Source organism: Vanacampus margaritifer, chromosome 12, assembly GCF_051991255.1.
Source record: "Vanacampus margaritifer isolate UIUO_Vmar chromosome 12, RoL_Vmar_1.0, whole genome shotgun sequence".
Lineage (NCBI taxonomy): Eukaryota > Metazoa > Chordata > Actinopteri > Syngnathiformes > Syngnathidae > Vanacampus > Vanacampus margaritifer.
Genome location: NC_135443.1, coordinates 22,007,511 through 22,028,408, shown reverse-complemented (window position 1 = coordinate 22,028,408; position 20,898 = coordinate 22,007,511). Strand labels below are relative to the sequence as shown.

General features: G+C 40.8%; 1 protein-coding gene across 9 annotated transcripts; it reads right to left on the bottom strand.

The window, feature by feature from the left end:
- Nucleotides 1-4,060: 4,060 nt before the first annotated feature.
- On the bottom strand, nucleotides 4,061-7,547 carry LOC144061059 (uncharacterized). Of its 9 annotated transcripts, none has more exons than XM_077581107.1 (8): nucleotides 6,946-7,545; nucleotides 6,308-6,410; nucleotides 5,420-5,453; nucleotides 5,145-5,248; nucleotides 4,758-5,024; nucleotides 4,478-4,571; nucleotides 4,282-4,349; nucleotides 4,061-4,173 (listed from the first exon to the last, which is right to left on the bottom strand). In XM_077581107.1, the coding sequence occupies exons 2-8, from the start codon at nucleotides 6,404-6,406 to the stop codon at nucleotides 4,084-4,086; spliced, it is 756 nt and encodes a 251-aa protein (XP_077437233.1). In that variant the 5' UTR covers nucleotides 6,407-6,410; nucleotides 6,946-7,545; the 3' UTR covers nucleotides 4,061-4,083. The 9 variants fall into 9 exon arrangements, with proteins under 9 accessions (XP_077437233.1, XP_077437234.1, XP_077437235.1 ...); XM_077581108.1 differs by having other exon boundaries at nucleotides 6,308-6,407; XM_077581109.1 differs by lacking the exon at nucleotides 6,946-7,545 and adding an exon at nucleotides 6,513-6,551 and having other exon boundaries at nucleotides 6,308-6,407.
- Nucleotides 7,548-20,898: the final 13,351 nt, after the last annotated feature.

Here is a 20,898-nt window from a genome sequence, read left to right as displayed (position 1 = left end):
TTGGGGAACACGAGCATGTTCTCATTTTCTTAATCGGATAAAAAATGACCAAATGAGAGCAGGTTGAAAACTTATGATTTATCAGAAATGGAGAGAGGAAGACGCCTGAAATTAACATGTAAAAGACAGGCGAATTAGTCCAACTTCTCTTGCTTAAGGTGAAAATAAAGGTACTAAATAACACCTTAGCCAAATAAAGTTTGTCTGAAAGAAGACACTCGTGACTACAAAATGTGAGAATTTGATGTCTAGTGAGCAAAGATTGTGGCCATGGTGACGAGTTGAAGTGACGTCACGCACCCACATTGCATTGAGATTGAATGAGAGACGCACACCTCAAAGAAGAGCCTCCCACGACTTAACTCTTCAAGATGAAGATTCAAGAAATGGCTCGTTAGAACGACAAGGGTTTGGGGAACACGAGCATGTTCTCATTTTTTTAATCGGATGAAAAATGACCAAATGAGAGCAGGTTGAAAACTTATGATTTATCAGAAATGGAGAGAGGAAGGCGCCTGAAATTAACATGACAGAGATAAGCGAGTTGGTCCGACTTGTCCGAGCTTAAAGGGAAAATAAAGGTACTAAATGACACCTTAGCCAAATAAAAGTTAGTTTGTCTGAAAGAAGACACTCGTGACTACAAAATGTGAGAATTTGACGTCTAGTGACAAAAGATTGTGGCCATGGTGACGAGTTGAAGTGAAATGTTTTCAAATACATTATTTGGTTCCCGGCACTGGATGGCTAATTAGCCAACAGAGTGTGTGAGAAAGCTAATTCAGTCACTGTCTTTGAACCCGCACAGGGGGGGGGAGCTTTCATTCCTTAAAAAAGATTTCGACACTGAGTTAAAGATGGGAAAAATTCCTACAAAATTAGCTAAAATTCGTATCGGTCGGATAACGTATGCGCGCGCAGCGTGTCTTGGAAAAAGGTGCTTGATGTGTGATTTTCTCTTCCCTTTTCCCATTCATTCCCAATGGGGAGTTAATTTGGGAGTTTTTTGGGAATAGCGTCGCCATGGTAACTGGGAATTCTTAGAAAAATAATAGTGCAGCGAGTCAGATTGAGCCGCATCGTTTGATACCTCATTTGTCCCGGTGCGATCTACGGTACGGGCTGAATTTTTGCGGAAAAATCGTGGAAGATGAAATAATAATAGTAATACTAGAAAAATTCCCGCGGAAATTTTGAATGGGACTGCTGACTCTTTGGTAATGAGCTGAACAGTTTAAAATTTAAACCACTGGAATCGCTCAAGAAATGTGGAAGTTAACCATAATCAACATCAACTAAAAGTATCTCACTGTCCCTGAAAATGTATTTTAAAAAATGTAAATGAGCTGAACATTTTAAAATTTAAATGACTGGAATCGGTCAAGAAATGTGGAAGTTAACCATAATCTAAAAATATGTCACTGTCACTTTAAGAGCACATACATTTTTGACTTGGAGACGTCACGCGCCCCACATTCCATTGAGATCGCATGAGAGAAGCACCCCTTGTACAAAAGCCTCTCACGACTTAACGGTTGAAGATACAGATTCAAGAAATGGCTCGTTAGAACGGCAAGGGTTTGGGGAACACGAGCATGTTCTCATTTTCTTAATCGGATAAAAAATGACCAAATGAGAGCAGGTTGAAAACTTATGATTTATCAGAAATGGAGAGAGGAAGGCGCCTGAAATTAACATGTACAAGACAGGCGAATTAGTCCGACTTCTCTTGCTTAAGGTGAAAATAAAGGTACTAAATGACACCTTAGCCAAATAAAAGTTAGTTTGTCTGAAAGAAGACACTCGTGACTACAAAATGTGAGAATTTGACGTCTAGTGACAAAAGATCGTTGCCATGGTGACGAGTTGAAGTGACGTCACGCACCCACATTGCATTGAGATTGAATGAGAGAAGCACCCCTTCAACAAAAGCCTCTCGCGACTTAACGGTTGAAGATACAGATTCAAGAAAGGGCTCGTTAGAACGGCAAGGGTTTGGGGAACACGAGCATGTTCTCATTTTCTTAATCGGATAAAAAATGACCAAATGAGAGCAGGTTGAAAACTTATGATTTATCAGAAATGGAGAGAGGAAGGCGCCTGAAATTAACATGTACAAGACAGGCGAATTAGTCCGACTTCTCTTGCTTAAGGTGAAAATAAAGGTACTAAATGACACCTTAGCCAAATAAAAGTTAGTTTGTCTGAAAGAAGACACTCGTGACTACAAAATGTGAGAATTTGACGTCTAGTGACAAAAGATCGTTGCCATGGTGACGAGTTGAAGTGACGTCACGCACCCACATTGCATTGAGATTGAATGAGAGAAGCACCCCTTCAACAAAAGCCTCTCGCGACTTAACGGTTGAAGATACAGATTCAAGAAAGGGCTCGTTAGAACGGCAAGGGTTTGGGGAACACGAGCATGTTCTCATTTTCTTAATCGGATAAAAAATGACCAAATGAGAGCAGGTTGAAAACTTATGATTTATCAGAAATGGAGAGAGGAAGGCGCCTGAAATTAACATGTACAAGACAGGCGAATTAGTCCGACTTCTCTTGCTTAAGGTGAAAATAAAGGTACTAAATGACACCTTAGCCAAATAAAAGTTAGTTTGTCTGAAAGAAGACACTCGTGACTACAAAATGTGAGAATTTGACGTCTAGTGACAAAAGATCGTTGCCATGGTGACGAGTTGAAGTGACGTCACGCACCCACATTGCATTGAGATTGAATGAGAGAAGCACCCCTTCAACAAAAGCCTCTCGCGACTTAACGGTTGAAGATACAGATTCAAGAAAGGGCTCGTTAGAACGGCAAGGGTTTGGGGAACACGAGCATGTTCTCATTTTCTTAATCGGATAAAAAATGACCAAATGAGAGCAGGTTGAAAACTTATGATTTATCAGAAATGGAGAGAGGAAGGCGCTTGAAATTAACATGGCAGAGATAGGCCAGTTGGTCCGACTTGTCCGAGCTTAAAGGGAAAATAAAGGTACTAAATGACACCTTAACCAAATAAAAGTTAGTTTGTCTGAAAGAAGACACTCGTGACTACAAAATGTGAGAATTTGACGTCTAGTGACAAAAGATTGTGGCAGTGGTGACGAGTTGAAGTGAAATTTTTTCTAATACATTATTTGGTTCCCGGCACTGGATGGCTAATTAGCCAACAGAGTGTGTGAGAAAGCTAATTCAGCCACTGTCTTTGAACCCGAACAGGGGGGGGGGCTTTCATTCCTTAAAAAAGATTTCGACACTGAGCTAAAGATGGGAAAAATTCCTACAAAATGAGCTAAAATTCGTATCGGTCGGATAACGTATGCGCGCGCAGCGTGTCTTGGAAAAAGGTGCTTGAAGTGTGATTTTTTTCCCATTCATTCCCAATGGGGAGTTAATTTGGGAGTTTTTTGGGAATAGCGTCGCCAAGGTAACTGGGAATTCTTAGAAAAATAATAGCGCAGCGAGTCAGATCGAGCCGCATCGTTTGATACCTCATTTGTGCCGGTGCGATGTACGGTACGGGCCGCATTTTAGCGGAAAAATCGTGGAATAATATATAATAATAACTAGAAAAATTCCCGCGGAAATTTTGAATGGGACTGCTGACTCTTTGGTAATGAGCTGAACAGTTTAAAATTTAAACCACTGGAATCGCTCAAGAAATGTGGAAGTTAACCATAATCAACATCAACTAAAAGTATCTCACTGTCCCTGAACATGTATTTAAAAAAATGTAAATGAGCTGAACAGTTTAAAATTTAAACGACTGGAATCGGTCAAGAAATGTGGAAGTTAACTATAATCAACATCAACTAAAAGTATCTTACTGTCCCTTTAAGAAACATGCACATTCACGCACGCACATTTGACTTGGAGACGTCACGCGCCCCACATTCCATTGAGATTGCATGAGAGAAGCACCCCTTGAACAAAAGCCTCTCACGACTTAACGGTTGAAGATACAGATTCAAGAAATGGCTCGTTAGAACGGCAAGGGTTTGGGGAACACGAGCATGTTCTCATTTTCTTAATCGGATAAAAAATGACCAAATGAGAGCAGGTTGAAAACTTATGATTTATCAGAAAGCAGTCCTCTCCATCCGCATGTTGACAGCATCCCACAGCAACCGCGCAAGCACCGGCATCCCATCGCTGTCACTGAGGTGTACCTTCCAGACATGATCAGAAATAAATATTATATATCTGCAAACATACTTTTGATAGGAGGAGCACTAATAAAATGTTTGTTTGTTTTTTGCAACAACTAATGTACTTACCCCGTCTCTACACCACAAGTGAAGCTGTGACAGCGGGAAGTGGCCAGCAACAGATAGGTAGCGAATACCTACAGTAACAAAGAAAAAAAACATTATTAGTTCAAGAGTCCCGCTGAGACACACCAATCAGATCAGGAGGTGACGTAAAGAAAAGTAGAACTTTGTGTGTGAAAACAATTTTCAACATGGAACGTACCCATAAGTGCTGCCACCCGGTGGTACTCCTGGCGTAAAAGGTCCTGCTGGGCCAGCTCGACGGTCAGACGAGGGGGGAAGTCCAGGACAACAACCTGCACAAAGTTTAAAAAAGTAAAATATACATCTGGAGCAAGATGAACTTTCATTAATATTCATCAACTGCTTAACTACGGGAAAAGGCTGAAATGTATTTTAAACAGAACATATTTGACATATCATGCAAGTACATACTTGAAATGTAAATGTATGAACTATATGAAGGAAATGTGTGAATTTACGTTGGGCCAGCAGCTGCAGACGGTGCGCAAGAACTGGCCAAAGTCAGCCGCTGCCTCAGCGATGGGGCGGCCCAAGTTGTTGCTGGGAGCCAAAATGCAGACCGCCTCGGGTGACCGAGGCAGAACAGCATTCAGCACCTCAGCACGCAACTCGGAGGCCCTGGCACCCGGGGTGGACATCACGCCAAAAGAGAAATGTCCCTCCGGCATCTTCACAACCCCATCGGCAAAGGCTCGCAGGTGGGAGTCACCAACAACCAGGACAAACTATTAAAGAAAAAAAAAAAAGAAGTAATTGATTTTTTTTTTTTTTTAAGTATTTAAAAAATTTAAAAAAAGACAAATGAAGGTTAATTTGTTTTACAGGCAGTTTATTATAAAACATACCTTGTTGTCCTGGTTCAGTGATGGAATGACCAGTTTGTGCCTCCGCCCAGTCACAGCTGAAACTGGCCATTCCCGAACTCTGTGGCGCCAGCCAGTGCCTCTGCCTAAAATGATGCACACACAGAATACCATGTCAAGTCTCACAACTTAAATTGCTGACAAAGCACAGTACAAGTTACACTTTGAGTGTATATGAACCTGCAAAATATTGGAATTTCTAAAATAATCGATTGTAAAACTGCTGCAGAAGCAATTAAAATAAAATGATGACTGACCTGGTACCAGAGCCTTGGCACCAACAGAGGACACCTAAAACATAGACATTACAATTGTAGGCATGTGCAGTCACCTTAATGCAGAGTAAAAAGCAAACATAGGTTGTAATGCTTAAGTTAGTTTCAATGAAAATTGACCAGGTCTTTTCTACATACAAGTGATGTTAATTCAGGCCAGGTTTATTAATGAAATTATTAATCACGAAAGAGATTCAAGGACTTAACTGATACTTTTGTTTGTGTCTGAAATACAGTCACAATTGATCAAATTTGGTAGAATTTTCTGATCAAATACATGAGCTAAAAGGCAGCAGATTGTACCAGCCTAACTTCACAACAGCACCATCTACTGATAAATGTAATGTACTCCAACTACTGTCAAGTGTTAAAACAATTATTGGCTTGACATTATCATTTCAACTGTTCCTCCCACAGTCATGCAATAGACCATGTCTGCAGTTATTAAATAAAACATGTGAAATATCTGTGTCCAGGATAGGCATCTCACAAGTTTTTGATCAATGTTAGTGAGTTTATTTTAGACATCAGTAGTTTGAAAACTTCTTAGAATATTTGAAATCTTGTAGAAAACAGACTTCATCAAAATTCTATTCAGAATTATTTTGACATGAATAAAGCACTGCACAAATCACATGTCATACACTCTATATTCGTAAAACTGTGCCCCGATGAAGACAAGCTTGTGTTTAAACACGTTGGTAGTCCATTTTTAATAAAGGATTTTTTAACATTACTAATGAGTGTCTTGCATAAACAGACTGCTTTTTACACAAGCCTTTTAAGCTAATTTTTCTGCCTGATTCTATATTTGTAGCCTGAAATATTGTGTATTGCACATTAACAAAGAATTCAATAGAGGTAAAGTACATGCTGGGGTGCGCTGTTTGGCCTCAGTTCCATAGCAGCAAGGTCCAGCTTCTTCCATTGGCGCTTGGCTGCCTCTGAACGCTTCCCCTTCCGCGGCATGCTGCTACAGCAAAGAAAAAAAACTTGCCATGACAAAGTCAAAAGTAAAGATTCAACATCAAATTTGTACTTAATCTCAGATGTGTATGAAGCATTAAAAGCGTACACTTCCGAAATCCCTCATTGGCGCCGCTTCGCTACACCGTCGACACTCACTCAACCCCCCCCCCCCCCCCCCACGTCGACGACAGACGAGACAAAAGCCTTACTGTATATTGTAGCAACGAGAGATGTACACAATTGAGATTTAGAGCCTACTCTAACTTTTCTTAGTTTTTTTTTACTGCACATTAAAACTTTAATGTAACATCTGCTAGCTCTTTGCTAGCGCTAGCAGGTGCAGCTAGCATGTAGGCTACCATCTCTAGCACTTAACTTTTCCAATCTTGTTAAAACAGCAACATAACGTTCAAACACATCAAATACGTTTCAATACTTCGCCAGTATTAACGTGATGTAGTTTAGGATGGGGAAAACTTGCAAAATCACACTTATTTAGCATTATTCACCAGACTACAAACAATTGCCTTGCAACTTACCTCAGACGAGATGAAATGGGAGGAGTAGGTTCTCGAGAAACTTCTAATTGGTGTCATTAAAGCGTCTCTCATTGGCCACAGCACAGACAAGCAGAAAACGAACCAATCAGGGAAAAGAGAGAAGACTAGATCCAACTATCATCAAGATTGGTTGCATTCCATTGAGATTGTATGACAGACGCACCCCTGGAACAAAAGCCTCTCACGACTTAACTCTTCAAGATACAGATTCAAGAAAGGGCTCGTTAGAACGGCAAGGGTTTGGGGAACACGAGCATGTTCTCATTTTCTTAATCGGATAAAAAATGACCAAATGAGAGCAGGTTGAAAATGTATGATTTATCCGAAATGAAGAGGAAAAAAACACCCAAATTAACATGGAAGAGATTGGCGAGAGAGTCCAATATCTCTTCGCTTAAAGGGAAAATAAAGGTACTAAATGACACCTTAACCAAATAAAAGTTAGTTTGTCTGAAAGAAGACACTCGTGACTACAAAATGTGAGAATTTGACGTCTAGTGACAAAAGATAGTGGCCATGGTGACGAGTTGAAGTGAAATTTTTTCAAATACATTATTTGGTTCCCGGCACTGGATGGCTAATTAGCCAACAGAGTGTGTGAGAAAGCTAATTCAGCCACTGTCTTTGAACCCGAACAGGGGGGGGGGGCTTTCATTCCTTAAAAAAGATTTTGACACTGAGCTAAAGATGGGAAAAATTCCTACAAAATGAGCTAAAATTCGTATCGGTCGGATAACGTATGCGCGCGCAGCGTGTCTTGGAAAAAGGTGCTTGAAGTGTGATTTTTTTCCCATTCATTCCCAATGGGGAGTTAATTTGGGAGTTTTTTGGGAATAGCGTCGCCATGGTAACTGGGAATTCTTAGAAAAATAATAGCGCAGCGAGTCAGATCGAGCCGCATCGTTTGATACCTCATTTGTGCCGGTGCGATGTACGGTACGGGCCGCATTTTAGCGGAAAAATCGCTGGAATAATATATAATAACTAGAAAAATTCCCGCGGAAATTTTGAATGGGACTGCTGACTCTTTGGTAATGAGCTGAACAGTTTAAAATTTAAACCACTGGAATCGCTCAAGAAATGTGGAAGTTAACCATAATCAACATCAACTAAAAGTATCTCACTGTCCCTGAACATGTATTTAAAAAAATGTAAATGAGCTGAACAGTTTAAAATTTAAATGACTGGAATCGGTCAAGAAATGTGGAAGTTAACCATAATCTAAAAATATGTCACTGTCACTTTAAGAGCACATACATTTTTGACTTGGAGCCGTCACGCGCCCCACATTGCATTGAGATCGCATGAGAGAAGCACCCCTTGTACAAAAGCCTCTCACGACTTAACGGTTGAAGATACAGATTCAAGAAATGGCTCGTTAGAACGGCAAGGGTTTGGGGAACACGAGCATGTTCTCATTTTCTTAATCGGATAAAAAATGACCAAATGAGAGCAGGTTGAAAACTTATGATTTATCAGAAATGGAGAGAGGAAGGCGCCTGAAATTAACATGTACAAGACAGGCGAATTAGTCCGACTTCTCTTGCTTAAGGTGAAAATAAAGGTACTAAATGACACCTTAGCCAAATAAAAGTTAGTTTGTCTGAAAGAAGACACTCGTGACTACAAAATGTGAGAATTTGACGTCTAGTGACAAAAGATCGTTGCCATGGTGACGAGTTGAAGTGACGTCACGCACCCACATTGCATTGAGATCGCATGAGAGAAGCACCCCTTGTACAAAAGCCTCTCACGACTTAACGGTTGAAGATACAGATTCAAGAAAGGGCTCGTTAGAACGGCAAGGGTTTGGGGAACACGAGCATGTTCTCCGAAATCCCTCATTGGCGCCGCTTCGCTACACCGTCGACACGCCACTCAACCCCCCCCCCCCCCCCACGTCGACGACAGACGAGACAAAAGCCTTACTGTATATTGTAGCAACGAGAGATGTACACAATTGAGATTTAGAGCCTACTCAAACTTTTCTTAGTTTTTTTTTACTGCACATTAAAACTTTAATGTAACATCTGCTAGCTCTTTGCTAGCGCTAGCAGGTGCAGCTAGCATGTAGGCTACCATCTCTAGCACTTAACTTTTCCAATCTTGTTAAAACAGCAACATAACGTTCAAACACATCAAATACGTTTCAATACATCGCCAGTATTAACGTGATGTAGTTTAGGATGGGGAAAACTTGCAAAATCACACTTATTTAGCATTATTCACCAGACTACAAACAATTGCCTTGCAACTTACCTCAGACGAGATGAAATGGGAGGAGTAGGTTCTCGAGAAACTTCTAATTGGTGTCATTAAAGCGTCTCTCATTGGCCACAGCACAGACAAGCAGAAAACGAACCAATCAGGGAAAAGAGAGAAGACTAGATCCAACTATCATCAAGATTGGTTGCATTCCATTGAGATTGTATGACAGACGCACCCCTGGAACAAAAGCCTCTCACGACTTAACTCTTCAAGATACAGATTCAAGAAATGGCTTGTTAGAACGGCAAGGGTTTGGGGAACACGAGCATGTTGTAATTTTTTTAATCGGATGAAAAATGACCAAATGAGAGCAGGTTGAAAATGTATGATTTATCCGAAATGAAGAGGAAAAAAACACCCAAATTAACATGGAAGAGATTGGCGAGAGAGTCCAATTTCTCTTCGCTTAAAGGGAAAATAAAGGTACTAAATGACACCTTAGCCAAATAAAAGTTAGTTTGTCTGAAAGAAGACACTCGTGACTACAAAATGTGAGAATTTGACGTCTAGTGACAAAAGATTGTGGCAGTGGTGACGAGTTGAAGTGAAATTTTTTCTAATACATTATTTGGTTCCCGGCACTGGATGGCTAATTAGCCAACAGAGTGTGTGAGAAAGCTAATTCAGCTACTGTCTTTGAACCCGAACAGGGGGGGGGGGCTTTCATTCCTTAAAAAAGATTTCGACACTGAGCTAAAGATGGGACAAATTCCTACAAAATGAGCTAAAATTCGTATCGGTCGGATAACGTATGCGCGCGCAGCGTGTCTTGGAAAAAGGTGCTTGAAGTGTGATTTTTTTCCCATTCATTCCCAATGGGGAGTTAATTTGGGAGTTTTTTGGGAATAGCGTCGCCAAGGTAACTGGGAATTCTTAGAAAAATAATAGCGCAGCGAGTCAGATCGAGCCGCATCGTTTGATACCTCATTTGTGCCGGTGCGATGTACGGTACGGGCCGCATTTTAGCGGAAAAATCGTGGAATAATATATAATAATAACAACTAGAAAAATTCCCGCGGAAATTTTGAATGGGACTGCTGACTCTTTGGTAATGAGCTGAACAGTTTAAAATTTAAACCACTGGAATCGCTCAAGAAATGTGGAAGTTAACCATAATCAACATCAACTAAAAGTATCTCACTGTCCCTGAAAAAGTATTTTAAAAAATGTAAATGAGCTGAACATTTTAAAATTTAAATGACTGGAATCGGTCAAGAAATGTGGAAGTTAACCATAATCTAAAAATATGTCACTGTCACTTTAAGAGCACATACATTTTTGACTTGGAGACGTCACGCGCCCCACATTCCATTGAGATCGCATGAGAGAAGCACCCCTTGTACAAAAGCCTCTCACGACTTAACGGTTGAAGATACAGATTCAAGAAATGGCTCGTTAGAACGGCAAGGGTTTGGGGAACACGAGCATGTTCTCATTTTCTTAATCGGATAAAAAATGACCAAATGAGAGCAGGTTGAAAACTTATGATTTATCAGAAATGGAGAGAGGAAGGCGCCTGAAATTAACATGTACAAGACAGGCGAATTAGTCCGACTTCTCTTGCTTAAGGTGAAAATAAAGGTACTAAATGACACCTTAGTCAAATAAAAGTTAGTTTGTCTGAAAGAAGACACTCGTGACTACAAAATGTGAGAATTTGACGTCTAGTGACAAAAGATCGTTGCCATGGTGACGAGTTGAAGTGACGTCACGCACCCACATTGCATTGAGATAGAATGAGAGAAGCACCCCTTCAACAAAAGCCTCTCGCGACTTAACGGTTGAAGATACAGATTCAAGAAAGGGCTCGTTAGAACGGCAAGGGTTTGGGGAACACGAGCATGTTCTCATTTTTTTAATCGGATGAAAAATGACCAAATGAGAGCAGGTTGAAAACTTATGATTTATTCGAAATGAAGAGGAAGAAGTCGCCCAAATTAACATGGGAGAGATAGGCGAGAGAGTCCAACTTCTACTCGCTTAAAGGGAAAATAAAGGTACTAAATGACACCTTAACCAAATAAAAGTTAGTTTGTCTGAAAGAAGACACTCGTGACTACAAAATGTGAGAATTTGACGTCTAGTGACAAAAGATTGTGGCAGTGGTGACGAGTTGAAGTGAATTTTTTTCTAATACATTATTTGGTTCCCGGCACTGGATGGCTAATTAGCCAACAGAGTGTGTGAGAAAGCTAATTCAGCCACTGTCTTTGAACCCGAACAGGGGGGGGGGCTTTCATTCCTTAAAAAAGATTTCGACACTGAGCTAAAGATGGGACAAATTCCTACAAAATGAGCTAAAATTCGTATCGGTCGGATAACGTATGCGCGCGCAGCGTGTCTTGGAAAAAGGTGCTTGAAGTGTGATTTTTTCCCATTCATTCCCAATGGGGAGTTAATTTGGGAGTTTTTTGGGAATAGCGTCGCCAAGGTAACTGGGAATTCTTAGAAAAATAATAGCGCAGCGAGTCAGATCGAGCCGCATCGTTTGATACCTCATTTGTGCCGGTGCGATGTACGGTACGGGCCGCATTTTAGCGGAAAAATCGTGGAATAATATATAATAATAACAACAAGAAAAACTAGAAAAATTCCCGCGGAAATTTTGAATGGGACTGCTGACTCTTTGGTAATGAGCTGAACAGTTTAAAATTTAAACCACTGGAATCGCTCAAGAAATGTGGAAGTTAACCATAATCAACATCAACTAAAAGTATCTCACTGTCCCTGAACATGTATTTAAAAAAATGTAAATGAGCTGAACAGTTTAAAATTTAAATGACTGGAATCGGTCAAGAAATGTGGAAGTTAACCATAATCTAAAAATATGTCACTGTCACTTTAAGAGCACATACATTTTTGACTTGGAGCCGTCACGCGCCCCACATTGCATTGAGATCGCATGAGAGAAGCACCCCTTGTACAAAAGCCTCTCACGACTTAACGGTTGAAGATACAGATTCAAGAAATGGCTCGTTAGAACGGCAAGGGTTTGGGGAACACGAGCATGTTCTCATTTTCTTAATCGGATAAAAAATGACCAAATGAGAGCAGGTTGAAAACTTATGATTTATCAGAAATGGAGAGAGGAAGGCGCCTGAAATTAACATGTACAAGACAGGCGAATTAGTCCGACTTCTCTTGCTTAAGGTGAAAATAAAGGTACTAAATGACACCTTAGCCAAATAAAAGTTAGTTTGTCTGAAAGAAGACACTCGTGACTACAAAATGTGAGAATTTGACGTCTAGTGACAAAAGATCGTTGCCATGGTGACGAGTTGAAGTGACGTCACGCACCCACATTGCATTGAGATCGCATGAGAGAAGCACCCCTTGTACAAAAGCCTCTCACGACTTAACGGTTGAAGATACAGATTCAAGAAAGGGCTCGTTAGAACGGCAAGGGTTTGGGGAACACGAGCATGTTCTCCGAAATCCCTCATTGGCGCCGCTTCGCTACACCGTCGACACGCCACTCAACCCCCCCCCCCCCCCACGTCGACGACAGACGAGACAAAAGCCTTACTGTATATTGTAGCAACGAGAGATGTACACAATTGAGATTTAGAGCCTACTCAAACTTTTCTTAGTTTTTTTTTACTGCACATTAAAACTTTAATGTAACATCTGCTAGCTCTTTGCTAGCGCTAGCAGGTGCAGCTAGCATGTAGGCTACCATCTCTAGCACTTAACTTTTCCAATCTTGTTAAAACAGCAACATAACGTTCAAACACATCAAATACGTTTCAATACATCGCCAGTATTAACGTGATGTAGTTTAGGATGGGGAAAACTTGCAAAATCACACTTATTTAGCATTATTCACCAGACTACAAACAATTGCCTTGCAACTTACCTCAGACGAGATGAAATGGGAGGAGTAGGTTCTCGAGAAACTTCTAATTGGTGTCATTAAAGCGTCTCTCATTGGCCACAGCACAGACAAGCAGAAAACGAACCAATCAGGGAAAAGAGAGAAGACTAGATCCAACTATCATCAAGATTGGTTGCATTCCATTGAGATTGTATGACAGACGCACCCCTGGAACAAAAGCCTCTCACGACTTAACTCTTCAAGATACAGATTCAAGAAATGGCTTGTTAGAACGGCAAGGGTTTGGGGAACACGAGCATGTTGTAATTTTTTTAATCGGATGAAAAATGACCAAATGAGAGCAGGTTGAAAATGTATGATTTATCCGAAATGAAGAGGAAAAAAACACCCAAATTAACATGGAAGAGATTGGCGAGAGAGTCCAATTTCTCTTCGCTTAAAGGGAAAATAAAGGTACTAAATGACACCTTAGCCAAATAAAAGTTAGTTTGTCTGAAAGAAGACACTCGTGACTACAAAATGTGAGAATTTGACGTCTAGTGACAAAAGATTGTGGCAGTGGTGACGAGTTGAAGTGAAATTTTTTCTAATACATTATTTGGTTCCCGGCACTGGATGGCTAATTAGCCAACAGAGTGTGTGAGAAAGCTAATTCAGCTACTGTCTTTGAACCCGAACAGGGGGGGGGGGCTTTCATTCCTTAAAAAAGATTTCGACACTGAGCTAAAGATGGGACAAATTCCTACAAAATGAGCTAAAATTCGTATCGGTCGGATAACGTATGCGCGCGCAGCGTGTCTTGGAAAAAGGTGCTTGAAGTGTGATTTTTTTCCCATTCATTCCCAATGGGGAGTTAATTTGGGAGTTTTTTGGGAATAGCGTCGCCAAGGTAACTGGGAATTCTTAGAAAAATAATAGCGCAGCGAGTCAGATCGAGCCGCATCGTTTGATACCTCATTTGTGCCGGTGCGATGTACGGTACGGGCCGCATTTTAGCGGAAAAATCGTGGAATAATATATAATAATAACAACAAGAAAAATAAACCACTGTCCTAGGTAGAATAACAATATGTGCCTGCTTGCTTCGCAAAGCAGTCCCATAATAAACCACTGTCCTAGGTAGAATAACAATATGTGCCTGCTTGCTTCGCAAAGCAGTCCCATAACAAGAAAAATAAACCACTGTCCTAGGTAGAATAACAATATGTGCCTGCTTGCTTCGCAAAGCAGTCCCATAATAATATTAACAACAAAAATAAACCACTGTCCTAGGTAGAATAACAATATGTGCCTGCTTGCTTCGCAAGCAGTCCCATAATAACGACAAGAAAAATAAACCACTGTCCTAGGTAGAATAACAATATGTGCCTGCTTGCTTCGCAAAGCAGTCCCATAACTAGAAAAATTCCCGCGGAAATTTTGAATGGGACTGCTGACTCTTTGGTAATGAGCTGAACAGTTTAAAATTTAAACCACTGGAATCGGTCAAGAAATGTGGAAGTTAACCATAAACAACATCAACTAAAAGTATCTCACTGTCCCTGAAAATGTATTTAAAAAAATGTAAATGAGCTGAACAGTTTAAAATTTAAATGACTGGAATCGGTCAAGAAATGTGTAGATTAACCATAATCTAAAAATATGTCACTGTCACTTTAAGAGCGCACATCCATTTTTGACTTGGAGCCGTCACGCGCCCCACATTCCATTGAGATTGCATGAGAGAAGCACCCCTTCAACAAAAACCTCTCACGACTTAACGGTTGAAGATACAGATTCAAGAAATGACTCGTTACAACGGCAAGGGTTTGAGGAACACGAGCATGTTCTCATTTTCTTAAACGGATAAAAAATGACCAAATGAGAGCAGATTGAAAATTTATGATTTATCAGAAATGGAGAGAGCAAGGCGCCTGAAATTAACATGTAAAAGACAGGCGAATTAGTCCGACTTCTCTTGCTTAAGGTGAAAATAAAGGTACTAAATGACACCTTAGCCAAATAAAAGTTAGTTTGTCTGAAAGAAGACACTCGTGACTACAAAATGTGAGAATTTGACGTCTAGTGACAAAAGATTGTTGCCATGGTGACGAGTTGAAGTGACGTCACGCACCCACATTGCATTGAGATTGAATGAGAGACGCACACCTCAAAGAAGAGCCTCTCACGACTTAACGGTTGAAGATACAGATTCAAGAAATGGCTCGTTAGAACGGCAAGGGTTTGGGGAACACGAGCATGTTCTCATTTTCTTAATCGGATGAAAAATGACCAAATGAGAGCAGGTTGAAAACTTATGATTTATTCGAAATGAAGAGGAAGAAGTCGCCCAAATTAACATGGGAGAGATAGGCGAGAGAGTCCAACTTCTACTCGCTTAAAGGGAAAATAAAGGTACTAAATGACACCTTAACCAAATAAAAGTTAGTTTGTCTGAAAGAAGACACTCGTGACTACAAAATGTGAGAATTTGACGTCTAGTGACAAAAGATTGTGGCAGTGGTGACGAGTTGAAGTGAAATTTTTTCTAATACATTATTTGGTTCCCGGCACTGGATGGCTAATTAGCCAACAGAGTGTGTGAGAAAGCTAATTCAGCCACTGTCTTTGAACCCGAACAGGGGGGGGGGGCTTTCATTCCTTAAAAAAGATTTCGACACTGAGCTAAAGATGGGAAAAATTCCTACAAAATGAGCTAAAATTCGTATCGGTCGGATAACGTATGCGCGCGCAGCGTGTCTTGGAAAAAGGTGCTTGAAGTGTGATTTTTTTTCCCATTCATTCCCAATGGGGAGTTAATTTGGGAGTTTTTTGGGAATAGCGTCGCCATGGTAACTGGGAATTCTTAGAAAAATAATAGCGCAGCGAGTCAGATCGAGCCGCATCGTTTGATACCTCATTTGTGCCGGTGCGATGTACGGTACGGGCCGCATTTTAGCGGAAAAATCGTGGAATAATATATAATAATAATAACGACAAGAAAAATAAACCACTGTCCTAGGTAGAATAACAATATGTGCCTGCTTGCTTCGCAAAGCAGTCCCATAACAAGAAAAATAAACCACTGTCCTAGGTAGAATAACAATATGTGCCTGCTTGCTTCGCAAAGCAGTCCCATAACAAGAAAAAAAAATAAACCACTGTCCTAGGTAGAATAACAATATGTGCCTGCTTGCTTCGCAAAGCAGTCCCATAATAACAAGAAAAAAAAAAAATAAACCACTGTCCTAGGTAGAATAACAATATGTGCCTGCTTGCTTCACAAAGCAGTCCCATAACAAGAAAAACTAGAAAAATTCCCGCGGAAATTTTGAATGGGACTGCTGACTCTTTGGTAATGAGCTGAACAGTTTAAAATTTAAACCACTGGAATCGCTCAAGAAATGTGGAAGTTAACCATAATCAACATCAACTAAAAGTATCTCACTGTCCCTGAACATGTATTTAAAAAAATGTAAATGAGCTGAACAGTTTAAAATTTAAATGACTGGAATCGGTCAAGAAATGTGGAAGTTAACCATAATCTAAAAATATGTCACTGTCACTTTAAGAGCACATACATTTTTGACTTGGAGCCGTCACGCGCCCCACATTGCATTGAGATCGCATGAGAGAAGCACCCCTTGTACAAAAGCCTCTCACGACTTAACGGTTGAAGATACAGATTCAAGAAATGGCTCGTTAGAACGGCAAGGGTTTGGGGAACACGAGCATGTTCTCATTTTCTTAATCGGATAAAAAATGACCAAATGAGAGCAGGTTGAAAACTTATGATTTATCAGAAATGGAGAGAGGAAGGCGCCTGAAATTAACATGTACAAGACAGGCGAATTAGTCCGACTTCTCTTGCTTAAGGTGAAAATAAAGGTACTAAATGACACCTTAGCCAAATAAAAGTTAGTTTGTCTGAAAGAAGACACTCGTGACTACAAAATGTGAGAATTTGACGTCTAGTGACAAAAGATCGTTGCCATGGTGACGAGTTGAAGTGACGTCACGCACCCACATTGCATTGAGATCGCATGAGAGAAGCACCCCTTGTACAAAAGCCTCTCACGACTTAACGGTTGAAGATACAGATTCAAGAAAGGGCTCGTTAGAACGGCAAGGGTTTGGGGAACACGAGCATGTTCTCCGAAATCCCTCATTGGCGCCGCTTCGCTACACCGTCGACACGCCACTCAACCCCCCCCCCCCCCCACGTCGACGACAGACGAGACAAAAGCCTTACTGTATATTGTAGCAACGAGAGATGTACACAATTGAGATTTAGAGCCTACTCAAACTTTTCTTAGTTTTTTTTTACTGCACATTAAAACTTTAATGTAACATCTGCTAGCTCTTTGCTAGCGCTAGCAGGTGCAGCTAGCATGTAGGCTACCATCTCTAGCACTTAACTTTTCCAATCTTGTTAAAACAGCAACATAACGTTCAAACACATCAAATACGTTTCAATACATCGCCAGTATTAACGTGATGTAGTTTAGGATGGGGAAAACTTGCAAAATCACACTTATTTAGCATTATTCACCAGACTACAAACAATTGCCTTGCAACTTACCTCAGACGAGATGAAATGGGAGGAGTAGGTTCTCGAGAAACTTCTAATTGGTGTCATTAAAGCGTCTCTCATTGGCCACAGCACAGACAAGCAGAAAACGAACCAATCAGGGAAAAGAGAGAAGACTAGATCCAACTATCATCAAGATTGGTTGCATTCCATTGAGATTGTATGACAGACGCACCCCTGGAACAAAAGCCTCTCACGACTTAACTCTTCAAGATACAGATTCAAGAAATGGCTTGTTAGAACGGCAAGGGTTTGGGGAACACGAGCATGTTGTAATTTTTTTAATCGGATGAAAAATGACCAAATGAGAGCAGGTTGAAAATGTATGATTTATCCGAAATGAAGAGGAAAAAAACACCCAAATTAACATGGAAGAGATTGGCGAGAGAGTCCAATTTCTCTTCGCTTAAAGGGAAAATAAAGGTACTAAATGACACCTTAGCCAAATAAAAGTTAGTTTGTCTGAAAGAAGACACTCGTGACTACAAAATGTGAGAATTTGACGTCTAGTGACAAAAGATTGTGGCAGTGGTGACGAGTTGAAGTGAAATTTTTTCTAATACATTATTTGGTTCCCGGCACTGGATGGCTAATTAGCCAACAGAGTGTGTGAGAAAGCTAATTCAGCTACTGTCTTTGAACCCGAACAGGGGGGGGGGGCTTTCATTCCTTAAAAAAGATTTCGACACTGAGCTAAAGATGGGACAAATTCCTACAAAATGAGCTAAAATTCGTATCGGTCGGATAACGTATGCGCGCGCAGCGTGTCTTGGAAAAAGGTGCTTGAAGTGTGATTTTTTTCCCATTCATTCCCAATGGGGAGTTAATTTGGGAGTTTTTTGGGAATAGCGTCGCCAAGGTAACTGGGAATTCTTAGAAAAATAATAGCGCAGCGAGTCAGATCGAGCCGCATCGTTTGATACCTCATTTGTGCCGGTGCGATGTACGGTACGGGCCGCATTTTAGCGGAAAAATCGTGGAATAATATATAATAATAACAACAAGAAAAATAAACCACTGTCCTAGGTAGAATAACAATATGTGCCTGCTTGCTTCGCAAAGCAGTCCCATAAAAATAAACCACTGTCCTAGGTAGAATAACAATATGTGCGTGCTTGCTTCGCAAAGCAGTCCCATAACAAGAAAAAAAATAAACCACTGTCCTAGGTAGAATAACAATATGTGCCTGCTTGCTTCGCAAAGCAGTCCCATAATGATCAATACTGAGCTCTCCCCCAGAGAAAAAAAAAAAAAGATGGGAAAAATTCCTACAAAATGAGCTAAAATTCGTATCAGTCGGATAACGTATGCGCGCGCAGCGTGTCTTGGAAAAAGGTGCTTTAGGTGTGTGATTTTGTCTTTCCATTTCTCATTCATTCCTATGGCACTTTTTGGGGTAGTTTTTGGGGTATTGTGTCGCCATGGTAAGTGGGAATTCCTAGAAAAATAATGCTGCACCGAGTCCGATCGAGCCGCATCGTTTGATACCTCATTTGTCCCGGTGCGATCTACGGTACGGGCCGCATTCTTACGGAAAAATCGGTGGAAGATAATATAAGAATATTTGCTATAATAATAATAAGCCCATTTTCTAGGAATAGTAATATGTGCTGCTTGCTTGCTACGCAAAGCAGTCCCATAATAAGCCCATTTTTCTAGGAATAGTAATATGTGCTGCTTGCTTGCTACGCAAAGCAGTCCCATAACTAGAAAAATTCCCTTTAGAACGGCAAGGGTTTGGGGAACACAAGCATGTTCTCATTTTTTTAATCGGATGAAAAATGACCAAATGAGAGCAGGTTGAAAACTTATGATTTATCAGAAATGAAAAGAGAAAGGCGCCTGAAATTAACATGTAAAAGACAGGCGAATAAGTCCGACTTCTCCTCGCTTAAAGTGAAAATAAAGGTACTAAATGACACCTTAGCCAAATAAAAGTTAGTTTGTCTGAAAGAAGAGACTTGTCACTACAAAATGTGAGAATTTGATGTCTAGTGAGCAAAGATTGTGGCCATAGTGACGAGTTGAAGTGAAACTTTTGGAAATAGAAATAGATTTTTTGGTTCCCGCCACTCAAAGCCTAATTGCTCCACTGTGTGAGTGTGTTAGAAGGCTATTTCACTCACTGTCTTTGAACACGCACAGGGGGGAGAGCTTTCATTCCTTAAAAGAAATTTCGACACTGAGCTAAAGATGGGAAAAATTGCTACAAAATGAGCTAAAATTCATATCGGTCGGTTAACGTATGCGCGTGCAGCGTGTCTTGGAAAAAGGTGCTTGATGTGTGATTTTGTCTTTCCTTTTTCCATTCATTCCTATGGGACTTTTTGGGGTTTTTTTTTGGGAATTGTGTCGCCATGCTAAGTCGGAATTCCTAGAAAAGTAATGCCGCACCGAGTCAGATCGAGCCGCATCGTTTGATACCTCATTTGTCCCGGTGCGATCTACGGTACGGGACGCATTTTGTGGAAAAAATCTATAATAATAAACCAATTTCCTAGGTAGGATAGTAATATGCGCCTGCTTGCTACAACTGCAACTACATCTTGTGTAGACAGTGTAATCTGAAGGAGATCAGTGACTGCAAGTAGTGGTAGGTGAGAGTGTGGCCATACAGCATAGGATGGTAGTGTGTAGGATGACTCTGGTGGTGAGGAAGACAAAGACGGCAAAGGCAGAGCAGAGGACGAAATGGTGGAAGCTGAAAAAGGAAGAGTGTTGTCTGACTTTCAGCAAGGAGTTGAGACGGGCTCTGGATGGTCAGGAGGTGCTTCCAAATGACTGGACAACTACAGCAAATGTGATCAGGGAGGCAGGTAGGACAGTTTTTTGTGTGTCATCTGGAAGGAAAGGAGATAAGGAGACTTGGTGGTGGAATGAGGGGGTGCAAAAGTGGATCCAGAGAAAGAGGTTAGCTAAGAAGAAGTGGGACACTGAGAGGACTGAAGAAAATAGACAGGAGTACAGGGAAATGCAGCCTAGGGTGAAGGTGGAAGTGGCAAAGGCCAAACAAGGGGCTTACTGTACAATGACTTGTATGCTAGGTTGGATAGTAAGGAGGGAGAGACTGATCTATACAGGTTGGCAAGGCAAAGAGACAGAGATGGGAAGGATGTGCAACAGGTTAGGGTAATCAAGTATAGGGATGGAAGTGTGTTGACAGATGCCAGTAGTGTGATGGGAAGATAGAAAGAATACTTTGAAGAGTTGATGAATGAGAAAAATTTGAGAGAACGAAGAGTAAAAGAGGTGGCTGTTG